A 20,272-nucleotide genomic window follows, 5' to 3' on the forward strand; every position below is an offset into this window, starting at 1 on the left:
GGCATGCATGCCAAACATTGTCTCACCACACTCCTGCCAGTGTCGCCACTTTCATCTCACCGTATAGTGGCACTTTGGCAAATACTAGAGCGCCTCGGATGCCCCCCAAAGTTCCTCAACATGGTTATCCAACTGCACGAAAAACAACAAGGTCGGGTCAGATACAGCAATGAGCTCTCTGAACCCTTCTCCATTAACAATGGCGTGAAGCAAGGTTGCATTCCCGCACCAACCCTCTTTTCAATCTTCTTCAGCATGATGCTGAAACAAGCCATGAAAGACCTCAACAATGAAGACGCTGTTTACATCCGGTACCGCATGGATGGCAGTCTCTTCAATCTGAGGCGCCTGCAAGCTCACAGCAAGACACAAGAGAAACTTGTCCGTGAACTACTCTTTGCAGACAATGCCACTTTAGTTGCCCATTCAGAGCCAGCTCTTCAGCGCTTGACATCCTGTTTTGCGGAAACTGCCAAAATGTTTGGCCTGGAAGTCAGCCTGAAGAAAACTGAGGTCCTCCATCAGCCAGCTCCCCACCATGACTACCAGCCACCCCACATCTCCATCGGGCACACAAAACTCAAAACAGTCAACCAGTTTACCTATCTCAGCTGCACCATTTCATCGGATGCAAGGATCGACAACGAGATAGACAACAGTCTCGCCAAAGCAAATAGCGCCTTTGGAAGACTACACAAAAGAGTCTGGAAAAACAATCAACTGAAAAACCTCACAAAGATTAGCGTATACAGAGCCGTTGTCATACCCACACTCCTGTTCGGCTCCGAATCATGGGTCCTCTACCAGCATCACCTACAGCTCCTAGAATGCTTCCACCAGCGTTGTCTCCGCTCCATCCTCAACATTCATTGGAGCGACTTCATCTCCAACATCGAAGTACTCGAGATGGCAGAGGCCGACAGCATCGAATCCACGCTGCTGAACTGCGCTAGGCAGGTCACGTCTCCAGAATGGAGGACCATCGCCTTCCCAAGATCGTGTTATATGGTGAGCTCTCCACTGGCCACCGTGACAGAGGTGCACCAAAGAAGAGGTACAAGGACTGCCTAAAGAAATCTCTTGGTGCCTGCCACATTGACCACTGCCAGTGGGCTGATATCGCCTCAAACCATGCATCTTGGCGCCTCACAGTTCGGCGGGCAGCAACCTCCTTTGAAGAAGACCGCAGAGCCCACCTCACTGACAAAAGACAAAGGAGGAAAAACCCAACACCCAACCCCAACCAACCAATTTTCCCCTGCAACCGCTGCAACCATGTCTACCTGTCCCGCATCGGACTTGTCAGCCACAAATGAGCCTGCAGCTGACGTGGACATTACCCCTCCATAAATCTTCGTCTGCGAAGCCAAGTCAAAGAAGAAGATAGCAGCACCCCTCAATCTCTCCGTCCTTTGGCACTCTGCTGAGCCCCGTGTTCACTGTGTACGTCCAGCCTTGTTTTGGCCTCCTAAAGTGGGTCATTTCGGCCTTGTTGGACATGGAAACCCAGGGAAGGCAAGTTTCCCTCAGCAACCTCTGTTGGGTTGTCAACTCGCAGACAAGTGCGAGCTGTTGCATTTTGGAAGGACAAACCAAGACAAGATGTAAACAGTGAATGATCGGGCACTTGCGGTGGGACAGAGATATCTGGGAACATGGATACATAATTCCCTGACACAGGTGGATAGGGTTGTAAACAGAGCTTAGGGCACATTGGCCTTCATAGATCAAAGTATTGAGTACAGAAGATGGATGTTACGTTAAAGTTGTACAAGACATTGGTGGGGCCAAATTTGGAGAATTGTGTGCAGTTTTGGTCACTAAACTACAGGTATGAAATCAATGAGATAGAAAAAGGGCAGAGAAGATTTACTAGGATGTTGCCCGGACTTCAGGGACTGGTTAAACTTTATTCCCTGGAGCATAGAAGAGTGAGGGGAGATTTGATCGAAGTGTTTAAAATTATGAGGGGGATGGATAGAGTAAATGTAGGTCGGCTTCTTCCACTGAGCATGGGTGAGATACAGACCAGAGGAATGGGTTATGGGTGAAAGGGGAAAGGTTTAGGGGGATCTTCTTCACACAGATGGTGGTGGGGGTGTGGAATGAGCTGAGGTGGTGAATGCAGCCTCTATTTTAACATTTGGACAGGTACATAGATGGGAGGGGTCTGGAGGAATAGGGACTGGGTCAGTGAGGTATAAAAATAGTTTGGCACAGGCTAGAAGGGCCGAAGGGGTCTGTTTCTGTGCTGTAGTGTTCGATGATTCTAGGGGTGTGTTGCCCCCGTGCCTCTCCCTTGCAGATGACTCTTTGCCCCTCCCCCCACACAGGAGCCCATCTCTGAGATCCTCCTGAAATCCTTTGACGTGATCACCATCGTGGTCCCGCCAGCAATGCCTGCGGCGGTGACGGTGGGCATGGTGTACGCCCAGCGGCGACTGAAGGGTCAGGGCATTCATTGCATCAGCCCCCATCGCATCAACCTCTGCGGTCAGCTCGACCTGGTCTGTTTCGACAAGGTGGGTGCTGGGAGACCCCTCAGTTCTCGAAGCTGTTGGGGGCGGGGGGAGGAGGTACCAGGGTCCTCCCCGACTCCTCCACTGCTTTCCTCTGGGAGCTGCTGGGAGGTGCGCAAGTTCTCCTGACCCCCATACTTCGAGGAGTTGATGTTGGGGGAGAGGGGGCACGTGAGAGTTTGTCCCTGATTCCTGACCCCCATTTCTCAGAGAACTGCTGGGGGGAACGAGGGTTCCCTGGCCCCACCTGACCCCAACATTTGGGGTCCCCCTCCCCCACAATGCCTTTCCCTCACTCTCCCCCCCACCCCCGTGGAGCTTCCTCTCTCCCTTTCCCCTGCCCTCTCTGGAGCTCCCTCCCTACCATCCCCCCTCCACGCGGAGCTCCTTCCATCTTCCGTGCATAGTTCCCTCCCTCCTTTCCCTCTCACCCTCGTTCAGGCTGTCAGTGTGGGGCAGGCGGGTTTTGGGAGGAAAAGGATGGGGGAGGGGTCGGGGCAGTGTGGGGGGGAGAAGAGTCCAATTGAGGGCAGTGTCCATTGGGGGATGGATGGGGGGAGAAGATGGGGAGAGTCCCAGTAGTGGAGGGGGTGGTCCTGGAATGGGAGGGGAGGCATCGGGGAAGGGTCCTAGTGGAGGAGGGGATCCTGATGGGGGGGTTGTTGGGCAGGGGAGGTGGTGAGCCCACTGGGAGGGGGGTTACTAGGTGGGAGAGGGGATGTGGTTCTGTGCCTGACTGCCTGTCCTGGTGCAGACAGGGACGCTGACAGAGAACGGGATGGACCTGCACAGCGTGGTGAGGGCCCGGGACCGGCGGTGAGTATCCACCAGTGAGGGTGGGGGGGTTCATCTAAATCATTATCCCCCCAGAACCCCATCCCTACTCCCCCTCCCCCGAGATCGCACCCATCTTCATTGAGTTGAGACCTCCTTTCCCACCCTGAGCGGAACCCCACACTCCTCCCTCTGGACCCCCGCCATCTACTCAGAGTTCGGAACCTGCTCTCCTTGCCACGACCTTGGACCCCCTCCCCTCCTCGCCACGAGCTTGGATCCCTCCCCTCCACTCCATGCTTAAACCCCCACACTCCCTGATCTTGTGCCCATCCTGAAACCCTTGCCCACCATGATCCCAATTATACCCGACCTACTGCACCCACTGATGCCATGTCCTGTACCCCTTTGTGCATCCCTAGCACCCCCTGACCCCATAACCCCATGCTCCCTGACCTCTGACCTTGTGCTCTGTGGCCTCAGCTTCCTGTGCAGCGACGAGGAGCTGTGGATGCGGGTGCTGACGGAGGATCAGGTCCTGGCCACCATGGCCACCTGCCACTCACTCACCCTCACCTCGTCCCAGAGCAGCCTGCAGGGGCAGCCCCTCGACCTCGCCATGTTCCGGGCCACCAACTGGGTGAGTGGAGGCTTGTCCAGTCTGTCACATTTGTGGCCCGAAATGTGAAATTGATAGCACCATCAACACATGATTTACCCGTTGAACATTGGCGTGTATTTATTTCTCTGCTTCCATTATTCCTCCATTCCGCGCCTGCATACCTCGCGCACATGCCCTCTGACCTCCGGTCAGGTTAATAGCTCAACCTCTATTTACATACATCTCATGCATATTCATTATCATGACATCCCTCCTTTCACCAGAAATAAACTTTATATCTTTATGTGTCTTAACCTTTCAATCTAAGTGTATATCTTGTATGAATATCACCGAACAAAATACATTGCTGAATTTCTTTCTGTTTAAATGCAAACACTTTAACACTATCAATAGCATTTTTCTGCCTTCAAACCAACAAAAGCAACATCAAATTCCCTCTTCACAAAATATAACGTAACCATGTTATATCCAAATGTAATAATGGCTCAACATTTCTTCTGTAGTGATACTAATACTCATATGCAAAATGTAAACGTTTAAAATTATATGGTTTTTTTTTTCATTTAATACCAAAGAGTCGACCAAAACAAAAATGCAATTCTTACAGCACTCATACATGTACTTTATGATGTATTTATCAAAATCACTGTCCAAATGTTCCCCTTATCATTCGTCTTCCTGCATCAAAATACTTCTGATTGAAAAAGAAAAAGTGTATATCATGGCTATTGTGATTTATGGTGTGAAAAATAAAAAATTTTAAAAAAAAAATAAAAATAAAAAAAAATACTTCTGATTGTTGGCTACTGCTACTGATGTTCCAAAGTCAAACCACGTCAAGTATAAAATAAATGTTCGGTGCAGTTTTCTTTTTCTAATAACGCTAATCACAACAAAACAGCGATGATCCAGGTAATCATAGCACAACTTCACAAAGGTCTCTTTCTCGGAGTTCGCGATGGTTTCCTTCCTGACATCCACATATATGCATTCACTGCATTTTTCACAAGGGCAGCGTTCGGCGTACACCCTTTACATTGTTTCTCTTTTTTTTTCACAATCACCACACATTTCCACTTTTCCTTGGCGTGTATCATTACTGCGCTTCCACTGAATCAATGCACTTTTTTTTTCTTCATTGAAACTCATTCCAACTATCACAAACTTTCACTTTCATGATAATGCGGGCACAATTAGAAATATGGCACAAAATCTTCATACCACTTAGGTGGTTTCCTGTCCCGTCTCAGCCTTCCTGCAATGATACTTTTGTGACTTGGTTGCTCACCCTCAGCACCGGAAACACTGCTCGCTCCGGCCTCTGGTGTTTCTGGTACTCTGGCCACTTCATCAGGAAAACTGGTAACTACCTCTGGAACGTCGTCTGGTCCCTCAGGTTGAGCAACTCGTACTGGATTTCCAACCACTTCACTCGGTGCCGCTCTGGATTGGTACTTTTTGACACCAGACACGTTTCTTTTATAGAGGACTCCAGCTGGAGACCTGACTGTCACCATATTGCAGCTTCTGGAGCATCCAGCTTTGCTGCCCCCTTCTTTTCAGCATCGTGGTCCCTCATCTCCTGGTCATCCCTGATTTCCTTCAGTTCGGGCATTTTTGTGCGGATTTTCCTCCCGAAGAGTACTTCTGCTGGACTTTTTCCTGTGGTTGCATGAGGGGTTGCCCGATAGACAGCTACATAAGATAGCAATGCTTCTCTCCAGTTCTGTCCTTCTGCATGAGCGATCCGTAGTCATTTTTCGATGGACTGATTTTGTCTCTCTACTTCTCCGTTGGCTTGCAGCCATTTAGGAGATACTTTGTGACGGTGGATGCCTGTGGTCCTCATATATTCAGCAAATGTCTCTGAGATGAACTGTGGACCATTGTCAGAGTATAGCGTAACAGGCAATCCATGTCTCGCGAAGATCTCTGCCAATGCTTGTAATGTTTTTTCAGTGGTCATTGACCTCATCACAGAGTACTCATAGTATCTGGTGTAGTAATCCACCACTACCATGATTAACTCGCCAGTTAGTAAAGGTCCGAGAAAGTCAACAGCTACATCGATCCACGGTCCTGTTGGGAGTTGCGTACTCCGGATCGGCTCTGGGGGATTACTCCTACTTGTGAGTTGACACCCATGGCAGGTTTTGACGAATTTCTCCGCATCTTTATCACAACCTGGCCACCATACTTTACTCCTGAGGTTTTGCTTGGTACCAACAATACCTAGGTATCCTTCATGAGCAAATGATACGATCTTTGGTCTCAACCTCTGTGGTATCACCAATCTACAACCCCTCAACACACACTGCACGATGCAACAAAGTTTGTCTCTAGTGGGAACATATGCCTTGTGAGTGCACTTGTCCCATTGTCCACTTTGGATACATTCTCTAACTTCCATGAGTTCTGGGTCATGTTCGGACTCTCTCTCCACTTCCCTCGTTGTCACAGCTCCCGGTGTCGACTGGATAGCTACGAAGCGTACAAAGCTCTCTGCTTCTGTCCCCAGTTCTGACTTGGATTGTGGGCATCCATCTTTCAACAATCTGGACAGCGGCTCAGCAATGTTTGCTTTCCCAGCAATGTGGACTACTCTGTACTTGTACAGTTGGAGTCTGAGCACCCATCGTTCTATCTTGGCACACGGTTTGGACCTGGCGGCGTAGATCACCTCCAATGGTTTATGGTCCGTGATGAGTTCAAATTCAATGCCATACAAATATGCATGGAATCTCTCGCAGGCCCATACAAGTCCGAGTGCTTCTTTCTCTGTCTGAGAGTATCTCCTTTCAACGTCTGTCAAAGATTCTTGGTCCCTCATCATGCGTCTGGACCAACACAGCTCCGAAACCAACAGGGCTAGCATCCGCTATGACTTCGGTTGGTGCATCCGGATCATAATACCAAAGAGTATTGGCATTCGTCAGACTTTGTTTCAGAGCTGTGAATGCTTCCTTCTGCTCAGGGCCAAAATGGAATGGTACACCTTTCCTGGTTAGTTTCCTCAGTGGTTCTGCCAGTGTAGCAAAGTTAGGGATGAACTTTGCACAATAATTGACCAATCCCAAGAAACTCCTCATCTCCGTTGCATTCTGGGGTTCACGTGCATCGGCAACAGCTTTCACCTTGGCATCAGCTGGGTTCAGTCCTTCCCGTGTAAGCCTGAGTCCCATGAAGTCCATCTCTGAGACACCGAACTGGCACTTGTCTCCATTCACAGTAAGGCCTGTCCCCTGTAGTCTGGATAGCACAAGCCTCAACCATCTGTCATGCTCTTCTTGTGTAGCCACATGGACTATGATGTCATCAGAAATGTTGGCGACTCCAGGAATGCCTTGAATCACTCGATGGATTTCATACTGGTAGATCTCAGGAGTTGCATTGATGCCGAACAATAGCCGGTACAATCCAGTACAATTGTACCGGTACAATCCACAGTGAGTCACAAATGTTGTCACGTCCCTGGATTCTGGGTCCAGCTCTAGTTGATGATAGCCCCATTTTAAATCGATTTTTGAGAACACCTGACTGGTTGTTAACTCCTGGAGTACTTCTTCTATTGTTGGTATGGGGTGTCGTTCTCGAATTATAGCTTCATTGGCCATCCTCATATCAACACACAGTTTCATGTCACCATTTGGTTTGGGCACGATCACTACTGGGCTGACCCATTGCGTTGAATGTTCTACAAGTTTAATAATGTCTTCCTCAATCAACTCTTTGATTTTGGCCTCGACTTTCCCACGAAGTCCAAATGGGGTTCTGAGAACTGGTTGTGCCTTGGGTTTGACCGTTTTGTCCACTGCTAGCTTTAGTTATCAACCTTTCAGCTTTCCTACTCCCTGGAAAACTGCGGGGAATTCTTGCTTCATATCCTCGTATGACTGAACTGAATTGACACGAGCTCCAATATGAAGTATTGCCAGATCTTGCGCCGTGCGTCTACTCAGCAATGGTTCTTCCCTCTCGTCTATGACAACAAACTCTGCTTCGGTGTGCTTGTCACCAGCTTCAACAGTCACAGTGAAACATCCAATGGTCTGCAATGGCTTGGTTGCTATGTATGGATACAGTTTCTTTGAACATTTCTTTGATGTACAAATTATCTTTTTTTTCAATTTCTCCCATAAGTGTCGGTCAATTACATTACTGTCACTGCTTGAGTCTACAATGACCAGAACTGTCACACCACCAATTATCAATGGGACTTTCTCATGATGGTCATCATTCAATGTAAACTGATAGTATTTCTGCCCATCCTGGTTGTCGTCATCATCGTCACTTTCTGGGTCACCTTCTATATGGAGAATAATGCTTTGGTTTCTCTGTCCATAATTGCCTTTCTTTCCAGGAGGCTTTCCTTTCCCCCAAGCTTTGCCGTTAGAAGCTGTACTCTTCCCATTCTGGTTTGCATTTGACTTGGTTTTGTACTTCTTTGCAAAGTGGTCTTTACCTCCACACTTTCTACAAACTTTGCCTTTTGCTAGGCAGCATGGGTCTTTTCCAAAATGACCTCTGTCTCCACATCTTTAACACTCCAAGTCACATGTCGGCATATTACTTGGCTGGCTATGGCTATGCGAGAGCCTATTTACTTGTTGACCAACTTTGTCTTTACTGGGCTGGCTTGAGTTGTCTTTCAGTTTCATGGTATGAAATTGCCCCTCAACAGCCTCTAATGCAGCAGCAATTGCTAAGGCATTGGTAAATTTCAATTCACCCCCTTTTTCCAGCAGTCGCCTTCTGAGTTTGTCTGATCTGCAGTGCTGCACGACTTGATCCAATAACTGGTTGTCCAAATCAGCTGCCACGTCATTGCATCCAACAGCCAGTTGTCGCAATCTCGTCACGTCTGGGCGACCGTTTCCCCATCTTCCTGTTTTGTTTTGCGAAACAAATGGTGTTGAAATGTGGCATTCGGTGTCACCACATAGTGTGCATTCAATGCATCTACAGCTTTCTGGTATTCCTCCTTCCTTCCAGTCTTAAAAGTTTCCCGAACTGCAGGTCCTGCGGTGAAGAGAAGTAACGCCCTCCGCTGCGCTTTCTGCTGCGCCGTACTCCCATCGAGAAAAAGGCCATGACTGTTGGCGTAAGCTTCGAACTCTTCAAGCCATGCCTTCTACTTCACGCTCACAGTGCTTGCATCGCCCATCGGGTCAAAACGAGGAATACCGCGAAGTGCTAGAAATTCAGCTCCAGTGACTGCCATGATGAAACGTTTCAACTCAAAGCCACAGATTCAAAATTCAAAATGTTTCTCCTCGTCGCCAATGTCACATTTGTGGCCCGAAATGTGAAATTGATAGCACCAACAACACATGATTTACCCGTTGAATATCAGCGTGTCTTTATTTCTCTGCTTCCATTATTCCACCATTTCGCCCCTCGCGCGCATGCCCTTTAACTTCCGGTCAGGTTAATAGCTCAACCTCTATCTGCATACATCTCATGCATATTCATTATCATGACACCGTCCATTCCCCCTGTCCTCCCAGGCAATGGACAGAGCCCCGCACGCATCCCACGACTGGCCTGCATCCCGTGCCTCTGACCCCATGTCATGCATACCCTGTGTCCCTGACCCCCTGCCTTGTGCGCGTCCCACGCCTCTGACCCCCTGTCTCGTGCGCGACCCATGTCTCCGGCCGTCTCGGTTCCAGGTGTTGGAGGAGATGGTTTCCCGGGAACGGCGGATGATGCAGCAAAACCCTCTGATCGTTGTGAAGCCGAGCCCCAGCACCGAGCCCAACCCCGGAAGCAGCCGTGGGGAGGTGAGTGGGAGCGCATCCATCACTGAGGTCCCTCGTCTCTCCCTCTGCCCCTCTGGCATCTCCCACTCCCATGCACTCTCCCCTCCTCTCTCCTTCCCTCCTTCCCCTCAGCCTTCTCCCTCCCTCCTTCCCTCCCCCCCCCCCACCCCAGCCTGCCACACTTAGACTCTTCCACCCCTCCCCTCTCCGTTGACCTCAGGCCCTCCCCTCTCATTGCAGCTTTGCCGTTTCCGCTCTGGGATTGGGATTCTGCGCCAGTTCCCCTTCACCTCAGCCCTGCAGCGCATGACTGTCATCGCCAAGAACCTGGACGAGCAGAGCCTGGTGGCTTACTGCAAGGGGGCTCCCGAGACGTTGGTGAAGCTCTGCACCCCCGACTCTGGTAGGGATGGGTAGGGACTAACTGGCCGGACTGGGGGTGTGCATGGGATGGGTTTGGGGCAGGTGAGGGCTGATCAGGGAGATGGGTGAGGGCTGATTTTTCCCCCTTCCCTCCCCACCTCCCCCCCTCTCCCTCCCCATCCCCCTCTCCTTCCCCTTCCCCCCTCCTTCCCCATCTCCTCCCTCTCCCTCCCCTTCCCCCTCTCTCCCTCTCCATCTTCCCCACCTCCCTCTCCATCTCCCCCTCCCTCCCTCCCTCCCCCTTACACCCTACCCTCCTCTCCTTCACATAAAGGTAACCCTTCTCACTCTCCTCCCCCACGTCCTCTCCCCCCCCCCCCAACCCTTTTCCCTGGGGTTTTCTGGGCTGGGTCACTGCAGTAACCCTGGCATCCCTATTTCTCGGAGTAGTCCCCGATGATTTCCAGGCAGTGACAGAGAGCTTCATGAAACGTGGATACCGGGTCATTGGACTGGCCTTCCGAGAGTTCAAAGGCTCCCTCCAGGAATCTGACATCAATAATGTCAACAGGTGGGTGTCAGGCAGAGGTGGGGTGGGGGAGGGGTGAATGATGGGCTGGAGGTGGTGACAGACTCTGTTATGTCCACGGAGGAGCCAGCTCTGGACTGTTCATTGTGTGCGCATAACTCCGTACAGCGCGGGATTGGAACCCCAATCCCGATCGCTGGAGTTGTAAAGGCGTTGCGCTGAATGCTTCGCCAACCGTGCGTGTAAACCATGTAAAAATCAATCCAATCTGGTCTTAAATATATTTACTGAGGTCACCTCCACTGCTTCAATGGGCAGAGAATTCCATCAGCCATAATCACATCGACGGGCCAGATGGCCAACTCCTGCTCCTGTTTCTTGTGGTCAGCAGGGGTGAATTGGGCCAAAGAGCCTGTTCTGTGCTGTCTTGGGATCTTCCAGCAGCAAGTGACTGAGGTTGGTGCCTGTGTTTCAGGGAGTTTGTGGAACAGAACATGATCTTCACCGGCCTGGTGATTCTGGAGAACCGACTGAAGAAGGACACCTCCTCCGTCTTCCGACAACTCCTGCAGGCGGAAATCCGGCTGGTCATGATCACAGGTACCCAGGGGAGGTGGGGGCGGGGTTTGAGGGGCAGCAGGGAGCATGGGAACAGAGGCCTGTCCCTCCAACACGTCAGAAGCATCTACTCGAGCCGATCGACCAAAGAGGCCCTCACTTTAATTTTTCTTTAATATTTAGACCTACAGCACGGAAACCGGCCCATGAGTCCTTGCCACCCAATTGACCTATGCCCATTTGAACAGTGGGAGGAAACCGGAGCCCCCCCCCCAGGGAAAACCCACGCAGACACAGGTAGAACGTAAAAATTCCTTACAGCCCGGGATTCGAACCACGGTCCCAGCCGCTGGGGCTGACCATGCCGCCCCTCTCTGTTGTGTCATTGGTCAGTTTCTCCCTCCCTCACCCCGATGGTGGTGGTCACTGCCCGGGAGAGTGACTGAGTCTCTAACCATTAAAGCCTGTTAGTCCACTTGATGGCAAGAATGGACTCTGGTTATTCCGCTACCTGATGTACTTAAGAGTGAGATGACTTGCCTGGGTTGCATGCAGAACAAACCTTTCCCTGTAGCCCAGGGCACGTGACATTTGTTCGAGTCGTCCATTGGACGAGTTCACTGCTGCTGTCACCTGGCTTCCAGCAGCCCAGTCACAAGGTCCCACCCTCCCCGAATTCCCCATGACCCCCCCCCCTTTTATAAGGATCGATGCTGTGTGGACCCAGGGGGAACAGGGAGCGGAGATACACTCTCCCCCACAGGGTCCAACCGTCCAGTCTGACAGCTGTCGGCTCCATACAGGCTTTAAATGGGCTGTTAAAGGAGCCGACGGTGGTCTTTAAAGTTCGGCGACCGCAGGGTCTGGGCTCAAGATGGCGGCGCTTGTGATCGGCCGCAGCTGTGAGGGGAAATAGAGGACTGGCACAGGGCACCAGAGAATGGAGACCACCCTCCATTTGAGAAGGAGAAGCAGAGGGGATGACCCTCGGGACAGCAATCAGTGAGGGGGCTCTGTGGCTGTTGGTGCTTTGAGGCGAGGCTGCTGGAGACTGGTACCAGGTATCGGAACCGGGACACAAGGGGTGCCGAGGGAGCTGAAGGGCTCCTAATTGTGTCGGAGTCTCGGATCTGGAGCTCAGGTTGGACTGGACTCTGTGGCTGCAGGAGTGCTGGAGGTGAATCCACGGACGCTTGGTGACTCTGGTTGGGTGGAGTGGGGGGGTGGAAAGACCCCTCTCTATTGCTTCTTTTCTCTGACTGTAAGGGGTGCCAGGCAATTCCTGCTGATGGCAAATCTTTGCCTTGCGGTGGACTGAAGGAAATTAATTTGTAATGTTACAGGGGACAGCACACTGACGGCCATCCATGTGGCCAAGGAGTCGGGAATGATCAGCTCGACAGAGAAGGTGGTCTGGGTAAAGGCCAGGGGTTCCAGTGCCACTTCTAAGGCCTCTATCACCTGGAGGAGTGTGAGGGAACCTCCGGGAACTGGGCCAAAGCTGTCACAGCAGGTGAGAGCCCTGTGTCCTCCCTGGGGGTGGGGGGAGCAGAAGCCCCAGAACATCTCTCAGCCCCCTCCACATCCAAACACACCCCTACCACCCTCCAGCACACCCCTCTTCCAATGCCCCTCCCTTCCAGCTCCCCTTCCTCCAGTTCCCCGCCCACATCATCCCCTCCTCCAGTTCTTCCTCCTCCTCCAATCCCCCCCCTCCAGTTCCCTCCCTTCGCAGAAGCACAGAGGTCTGCTTCGTTGAGCACCATAGCTCCATCCGCCGCAACAGCGTGGCCACCTGTTTCAATCTCCCACCCCATTCTCTTGCTGACAGGTCTGTCCATGGTCTCAAGCACGGCCAGACTGAGACCACCCACAAATTGGAGGAACAACACCTCATCTTCCGTCTGGGCCCCCTCCAACTTGACGGCGTTAATGTAGACTTCTCCAGTTTCCGTTAAAACCCCCTCCCATCTTCTCCACCTTCTCGCTCTCTTTCCCTTCCTTTCACAGAGCCAAAATCAATTCTTACCTTTCCTCTTATTGTATCCAATTAACACCTTACGTCTGTTGGTCTGGAACCCTCCCCTTCTTCCCCATTTTTCAGTCCACCTGGTCTTTGCTTAAACCTTGAGGAAAGACTCAGCATGAAACATTGGTAATGTATCTTCACCTTCTATGGATGCTGAGAGTCCAGCTGAGTTCCTTCAGTGCTCTTGTCTTTGTTTCAGGAAGACCCTCATCCGGAGAATGAGATGGAGGAAGCCCGGTGCCCAAGGGGTGAGACGATCAAAGTCCCTCACCCAGAGGGCGGGACGGAGGCAGCCAAGCCCAGGACCCATCTTGTAATCGATGGCCCCTCCCTGGCAGTGATTGAAGACAAGTTCCCCGAGCTCCTGCCCAAGGTGGGTCCCCAGTCGTGGATGCACATGAAATACGAGCATCTGCAGGCACCGTGGTTGAAGGAACGCTGGAGAAACTCTGTCCTTTATACAGCAAAGGTACAGGCTTAAGCGAGCTATGAGCAAAATATCAGCAGGGGTCCAAACAAAATGGTGGGGGGGAGGGGCAACGGGTCTTGGATGTGGACCTCTACATCGGAGAGACTGGATGTGGACTGGGAGATCGCTTCGCTCTGTCCGCATCAGTGACCGGGATCTCCCAGCAGCCCACCATTCCAATTTTGCGCCCCACTCCCTTGCTGACACATCTGTCGATGGCCTCATGCCCCGCCCCTCCGAGACCACCCGCAAATTGATTGTCTGTCTGGACGCTCTCCAGCTATTTGGCATTAACATAGACTTCCCCGGTTTCTGCTGGCCCACTCCCTTCGTCTCCATTCACAGAACCATCCCCCCTCCCCGTTGGCTGGGGTACCCTCCCTCCCTCATCCACCTATTACCTCCTGCCAGAGGAACCGTGCTCCTCCCTACCTTACCCTTTGACACAGGCACTGCTGACATTTTTCCGTACCTTGATGAAGGGCTCGAGTTCGAAACGCTGGTTCTGTATCTTTACCTTGGCAACTGTTTGACCTGCTGAGTTTCTCCAGTGTTGTGTTTTGACCCCACCCATTGATGCTCGTGCCCCCTCCCCCCCCTCTTCAGGACTCCCCCACAACTGTCTCAACCCCACCCCCTCCCTTTTCCTCCACAGGTCGCTCTGTACGGGACGGTGTTCACCCGGATGTCTCCGGACATGAAGTCCAAGCTGATCAAGGGCCTGCAGAGCCTCGAGTGCGTGAGTCTCCGCTTTCCCTGGGCTCCAAGCGGTGCGGGTGAGGTCTGGGTTTATGTCCTGGTTTCCTCTTGCACCTAGCTCATCCACTGCCATGCTGACCCCTGAGGAAGAATCCTCTGGACCCCCACACCCTGGGGAAGAGTTCCCCAGATTCTCACCCCTTGGAGAAGAAACCCCAGCACCCTGTAGCACAGTTCCCTCCAGGTCCCCTTCCCCCACTGTAGCGCACTCCCCTCCCAGAGCATTCCCCTCTGGACCCCTTCTCCGTAGCATAGTCCCCTCTGGGACCCCTGCCCCACGTAGAACAGTCCCCTCTGGGACCCCTGCCCCACTTAGAACATCTGGGACCCCTGTTCCCTGTCGCACAGACCTCTCCCTGACCTCCACCCTGAGTAGAGCAGTCCCCTCCGGGACCCCTGTTCCCTGTAGCACAGACTCCTCTGGGACCCCCACCACATGTAGAACAGTCCCCTCCGAGAACCTTGCCCCCTCTGGAAACACTGCCCATGTAGAATAGTCCCCTCTGGGACCCCTATTCCCTGTAGCAGTCCCCTCTGGGACCCCTGCACACCATATCACAGTCCACCTGCAGCAGCTCTCCCTCAGTGCTGGGGGGTTCCTTGGGCTGAATAACAGCAGCGGTCACTCCACCTTCGTTAAGCACCTCGGCTCTGTCTGCTGCCTCACTGGAGGAACAGCACCTCATCTTTCGTCTGGGCCCTCTCCAACTGGATGGTGTTAACATCGACTTCTGCGGTCTCTGTTTAAACCCCCCCCCCCCCAACCCTCTTCTTTCCTTTCCCTGAATCCTTCCCCTCTCCATCTCCTCTCACAGAGCCAAAATCAATTCTCACTTCTCATCATATCCTATTAACACCTTTTGGTGGACTGGACTCCTCCCTCGGTCAGACTTTATTCTGGCGACTTCCTGTATTTTGCTTCTACCTTGAAGAAGGGCTCACGCCTGAAATGTTTGTATTTTTACCTCCTATTGTCACTGCGAGACTGGCATGTTTTCACTCCACCCGTCCGCACACGTGTGAACCTTGTGTGATTGCCCTGGCTGTGCCTCAGATATTCGATTTATTGTCAGAGTACATACATGGTTCACGTCCAACCCTGAGATTCCTTTTCCTGCGGGCCAGGCAGAATTATTGGCAGTGAAAAAAAACTGTACACAGCGTAAACATGTAAACAAACTGACTGTGTAATAGAGAAAAGAAAATCAATAAAGTGCACAAGTCAGTGTCCTTAAACTGACTGAGTTTGTCGTGGAGGAGTCTGATGGTGGAGGGGGAGCAGATGTTCCTGAACTTGGTGGCACAAGCCTTGTGGCCCCGAGACCTCTTTCCTGATGGCAGCAGCAAGAACGGAGTGTGTGCTGGGTGGTGTGGATCTTTGATGATCGCTGCTGCTCTCTGATGGCAGCTTCCCCTCCCCGCCCCCCCTGTAGATGTACTCAATAGTGGGGAGAGTTTTGCCTGTGATGTCCTGGGCTGTGTCCACTACCTTTTGGACAGTATTGGCGTTCCCCCACAACTGTGATGCAGTTGGTCAGCGCACTTTCCACCACATGTGTGCAGAAATATGCCAGGGTTTCTGGTGTCCGTACCGAACCTCCACAAACTCCTGAAAAAGTCGAGGCGCTGACGTGCTTTCCTCATGATGCCATTGGTGTGTTAGGTTTAGGAAAGATCCTCTGAGATAGTGACTCCCAAAAACTTAACTTTGCTCCCCCTCTCCACCAATGATCACTGGATCATACACCTCTGGTCAACAATCAGCTCCTTAGTTTTGGTGACATTGGGTGCAAGGTTGTTGTTGATGCACCATTCAGCCAGGTTTTCAATCTCCCTCCTGTATGCTAGTGTAAACTGTGCGTCTACAAGAAGATGCCCAGCAATCTTTGCCCTGCTCTCTCTGCAGGTACATCGTCGGCATGTGTGGGGACGGAGCCAATGACTGTGGGGTGAGTTTAATTGCTCTTGACCTGTTGACTGAGGCTCCTTGACCGTGGAAGGTATCTCCACTGCCCCTAGTCTTACCCACTTGCTGCCTCTGCTCTCACAGGGGCAGTCAAACCCATCTCAGTTAGCAGCATGCTGGCTTTCCCAAGGCGGGGGCCATGACGAGCCCTGTATCTCTGGATGGAGAGGTGGTGCGTGGCCCCCAACTCATCAGGAGGGTTCAGCCATCAGATCAGGGAGGCTGCTGAGATTCTGAGTTTGATTCCCAGCGAGGATGAACACAAACCTGGTACGTGAGGATCTTGGACGGCCATTCTGGGGCATACTAGGGTCAAAGGTTCCTTTTCTTGTCACATTATAACACATTGAATATGTAATATACATGATATATTTCAACTTTTATCTGCCATAAGGCAAAGAATCATAGAAAATTACAGCACAGCAGAAATATTCGAACAAGTATGGGAGCCTTACATTAAATACAATAGCGAAAACCTACCGGGAACAAACATTACCTAAGTTGATGGAAGGAGAAGAGAAGAAAAGAATGGACTCAGTAGAATTTCTGGTGTATTTTTGTTGAATGACAACATTGTCTGACTGGCTTAATGCAACCTAGATTGTATACCTAAAATGGATGAGAGTGGGGGGGGGGGTGGGGGGGTGGCTTGGGAGGAGGGGGGGGGAGAAAAAGTCACTGTATATGTGTGAAAAAGAAAAAGTGTATATCATGGCTAACGTGATTTATGGTGTGAAAAATAAAAAATAAAAAAAAAAGAAATTACAGCACAGCATAGGCCCTTCTGCCCATGAAGTTGTGCTGACCTATATAAATTTAAATGTACAAGTTAAATTTATAAATCTAGAGATACAGGGTCATGAGCTCGTGCTGTCCAATTACACCCACAGGCATTGAGGACGGCCCACGTGGGAATCTCTCTGGCTCAACTGGAAGCTTCTGTGGCCTCTCCATTCACCTCCAAGCGGCCCACCATCGAGTGCATCCCCATCCTGATCAGGTCAGTAGTAGGAATTCCACTCCCTCCTGTGGGAGTGACCTGGTACGGGAAGCTCCCAAAATCCCACTACCGCCGATGATCAGTAGATCCCAGAGAGGACGGGTATCACCAGAGGAGTGTTCTTGCCTAGGGTGTGTGATAAGTCAGTGTGGAGGGAGCTTCACTCTGTGTTGAACCTGGGGATGTGTGATGGGATGGTGTGGAAAGAGCTTCACTCTGTGTCTGACCCTGGGAATGTGTGATGGGACAGTGTGTAGAGAGAATCACTCTGTGTTGAACCTGGGGATGTGTGATGAGAGCTTCACTCTGTGTTGAACCTTGGGATGTGTGATGAGATGGTGTGGAGAGAGCTTCACTCTGTGTCTGACCCTGGGAATGTGTGATGGGATGGTGTGGAGGGAGCTTCACTCTGTGTCTGACCCTGGGAATGTGTGATGGGATGGTGTGGAAGGAGCTTCACTCTGTATCTGACCCTGGGAGTGTGTGATGGGACGGTGTGGAGGGAGCTTCACTCTGTATCTGAACCTGGGAGTGTGTTATGGGACGGTGTGGAGGGAGCTTCACACTGGGTCTGACCCTGGTTGTGTGACAGGATGGTGCGGAGGGGTCGGGTCTGTGTGGGAATGCTGCCTTGAATCACTGATTTCTCCATCACAGGGAGGGACGTGCAGCACTGGTGACCTCCTTCTGTGCCTTCAAGTACATGGCTTTGTACAGCATGATCCAGTACGTTAGTGTCCTCATCCTGTACTACGTGAGTACTGGCTCTGCTTGGGTCTCTGAGAAACCTTCCACCAGGTCCAGGGTTTGGGAACTCCTGAACACGGCCTTCCATTCTCTACCCCCGCCACAGGGTTTCTGAACAACCCTGCAGATGCTGTGCTGCCCACACCAAATCCAGGCCTGCGCTGTCCAGCAGATAGTCTGTGATCAGAAACACGTGGAGGTTCCTGACGGAATCATCGAGGATGGGGGGGTCAAAGGTCAGCACATAGCATGATCCCACATGATTCACCCACCTCTCTCACTCTTTCCCTTGCTCCTCTCCCTTCTTCCTGGGTCACCCCCACCCCACCCTCCAGGGTGCTCCTTCACCCCTCTACCCCAAAACTCCCTCACCCCTTCTTCTGGCCCTCCCCTACACCCCTGACTTTTCTTTCCCCTCCTTGACCCTCATCTCCCCCCCTCACCTGCTGTACCCATTCCCCTCATGTAATGCTGCTTCCCTGTGTGGAGGAGGGAGTGGGGATGGTGTCTCTACTTGACCCTGAGAGTGACCACTCTGCTGTGGGGTGAGTCCTGTGCTCATCACCATGCCGGGGGGAGGTGGGGGAACGCTCCCCTGACCATCTGACACTTCCTTGACCCTTGACACTGCAGTGAACATCGATGACCCCCTGTCTACCCGGACCCCCCCCCCCCCTATGCTGCCCGAAACCCCTAATGCTCCTCTCTTTTGTGTTTGCAGATCTCCAGCAACCTGGGGAACTGGGAGTTCCTGTACGAGGATCTGTTCATCACCAGTGCCATTGCCATCACCAGTACGGCCTCTCGCTCTCCCTCAGCCCCCCTGCTTCCCCTGCTGTCAAAGGCTCCTGCCCCAGTATCCCAAGGCTCCCTGAAATCTGCCCTCAGCATCCCAGAATTCCAACTGCAGGGAGGATCCAGGGCATGCTGAGGTTCAGCACGGACCTCTGAATGTTTCTGTGGGAATGAGGGTCTGAACAACTCAGCATTTATTCATGCACCCACTTGAGTCTGGTCTGCACCTGCCTGTTGCACAACCTGTTGCTCATGGTGGGGGATTGGGGAGGTGGGGGCATTGGGGAGGAGCCTTGGTGGGTCAAGGAAGGGAAGGGACAAAGAGGGAGTTCTCAGATGGGATGCAAAGGACAGAGAAGGAGCTCGACAGTGGAGATGGAGGAATCAATTGGGATGGGGTAGGTCAGGGAAGGGGAATGGGCTGGATGGGGTGGTGGTAGAACGTTGGGATGGGGTGGTAGCCCAGGAAGGATGGGGAGGGGGGACTGGTGAGGTGGGGAAAGAAGAGGCTCAGGCCAAAGTTGGGGAGAGAGCTCGTGGAGGGGGGACTGATGTGGGGATGGACAGGACAGGAAAGAAGCTTAATGGGTGTGGATGTGAGGATGTATAAGGGGCTCGGTGGGGTCCCAGGAATGATGGGGTTGGTGGTGGGGATGGGGCATTGGGGATGGGGAAAAGAATTGGGGTGACAGGGAGGATGGGCCGATGGAGAGAGGGTCGATGGAGAGGGCAGGTGGTGCTCAGAAATTACTGGGAAGGGGGCAAGGAAGATGGGGTAGTGAGAACAGAGGTGAGGTCAGGACATTGGACTCACTGAGGGTGGGGGTAAGGACAGGGAGGCAGTTGAGTGAGGGCAGAGGTGAGGATGGGGAGGGGTCAGCGAGGGTGACCCCTCGTCCTTCGTTTCTCAAACTTGCCTAATTTCTCATTTTAAGAATGTTTCCAATACCATGTACACTCGTGTAATTGTCAAGTTTTTATGGACCACTTTTTCAGGCCAAAAAAGGGGGGAGGGTGTCAACTTTTACATGGGTCAAACTTTTGACCACGGTAAGTACCTGCAGTGTTCAAGGTGTTTGGACCTCAGATGGCCAGGACCACGTGGTAAATCTGTGGTTGGGAAGTTGGGGTGAGGATCCGAGGATGGGAACTCAGATGAGCAGATGGCCAGGGCGAGGATCCACGGTCTGGGTGTTGAGAGCTAGGATGGGCTGTGGCTGGGGCCAAAAAATATGGGGATCAATTTTTACATGGGTCATACAAATTACGTTATATTTTTTGGGTCAGAAAAGATGGGGGGGGGGTGGGGTGTTGACTATTATATGGTATCAACGATTACATGAGTATCTGGGTAAAATGAGATGAATGTTGGGGGTCAGG

General features: G+C 51.9%; 1 protein-coding gene across 9 annotated transcripts in view; it reads left to right on the top strand.

The window, feature by feature from the left end:
- Window positions 1-20,272, top strand: part of LOC138754962 (polyamine-transporting ATPase 13A3-like) — a 49,450-nt gene that overhangs the window by 21,377 nt on the left and 7,801 nt on the right. For 8 of the 9 annotated variants that reach the window (XM_069920037.1, XM_069920040.1, XM_069920043.1 and 5 more), the window contains 15 exons: window positions 2,334-2,522; window positions 3,274-3,335; window positions 3,777-3,933; window positions 9,588-9,698; window positions 9,918-10,080; window positions 10,491-10,611; window positions 11,045-11,169; window positions 11,311-11,424; window positions 12,471-12,640; window positions 13,356-13,529; window positions 14,281-14,360; window positions 16,291-16,333; window positions 17,241-17,350; window positions 18,008-18,104; window positions 18,819-18,891. In XM_069920037.1, coding sequence (XP_069776138.1) covers window positions 2,334-2,522; window positions 3,274-3,335; window positions 3,777-3,933; window positions 9,588-9,698; window positions 9,918-10,080; window positions 10,491-10,611; window positions 11,045-11,169; window positions 11,311-11,424; window positions 12,471-12,640; window positions 13,356-13,529; window positions 14,281-14,360; window positions 16,291-16,333; window positions 17,241-17,350; window positions 18,008-18,104; window positions 18,819-18,891 — 1,789 coding nt within the window. The remainder of the gene's footprint in view (window positions 1-2,333; window positions 2,523-3,273; window positions 3,336-3,776; window positions 3,934-9,587; window positions 9,699-9,917; window positions 10,081-10,490; window positions 10,612-11,044; window positions 11,170-11,310; window positions 11,425-12,470; window positions 12,641-13,355; window positions 13,530-14,280; window positions 14,361-16,290; window positions 16,334-17,240; window positions 17,351-18,007; window positions 18,105-18,818; window positions 18,892-20,272) is intronic. The other variant, XM_069920042.1, reaches the window with a different exon arrangement.

Source organism: Narcine bancroftii, chromosome 2, assembly GCF_036971445.1.
Source record: "Narcine bancroftii isolate sNarBan1 chromosome 2, sNarBan1.hap1, whole genome shotgun sequence".
Lineage (NCBI taxonomy): Eukaryota > Metazoa > Chordata > Chondrichthyes > Torpediniformes > Narcinidae > Narcine > Narcine bancroftii.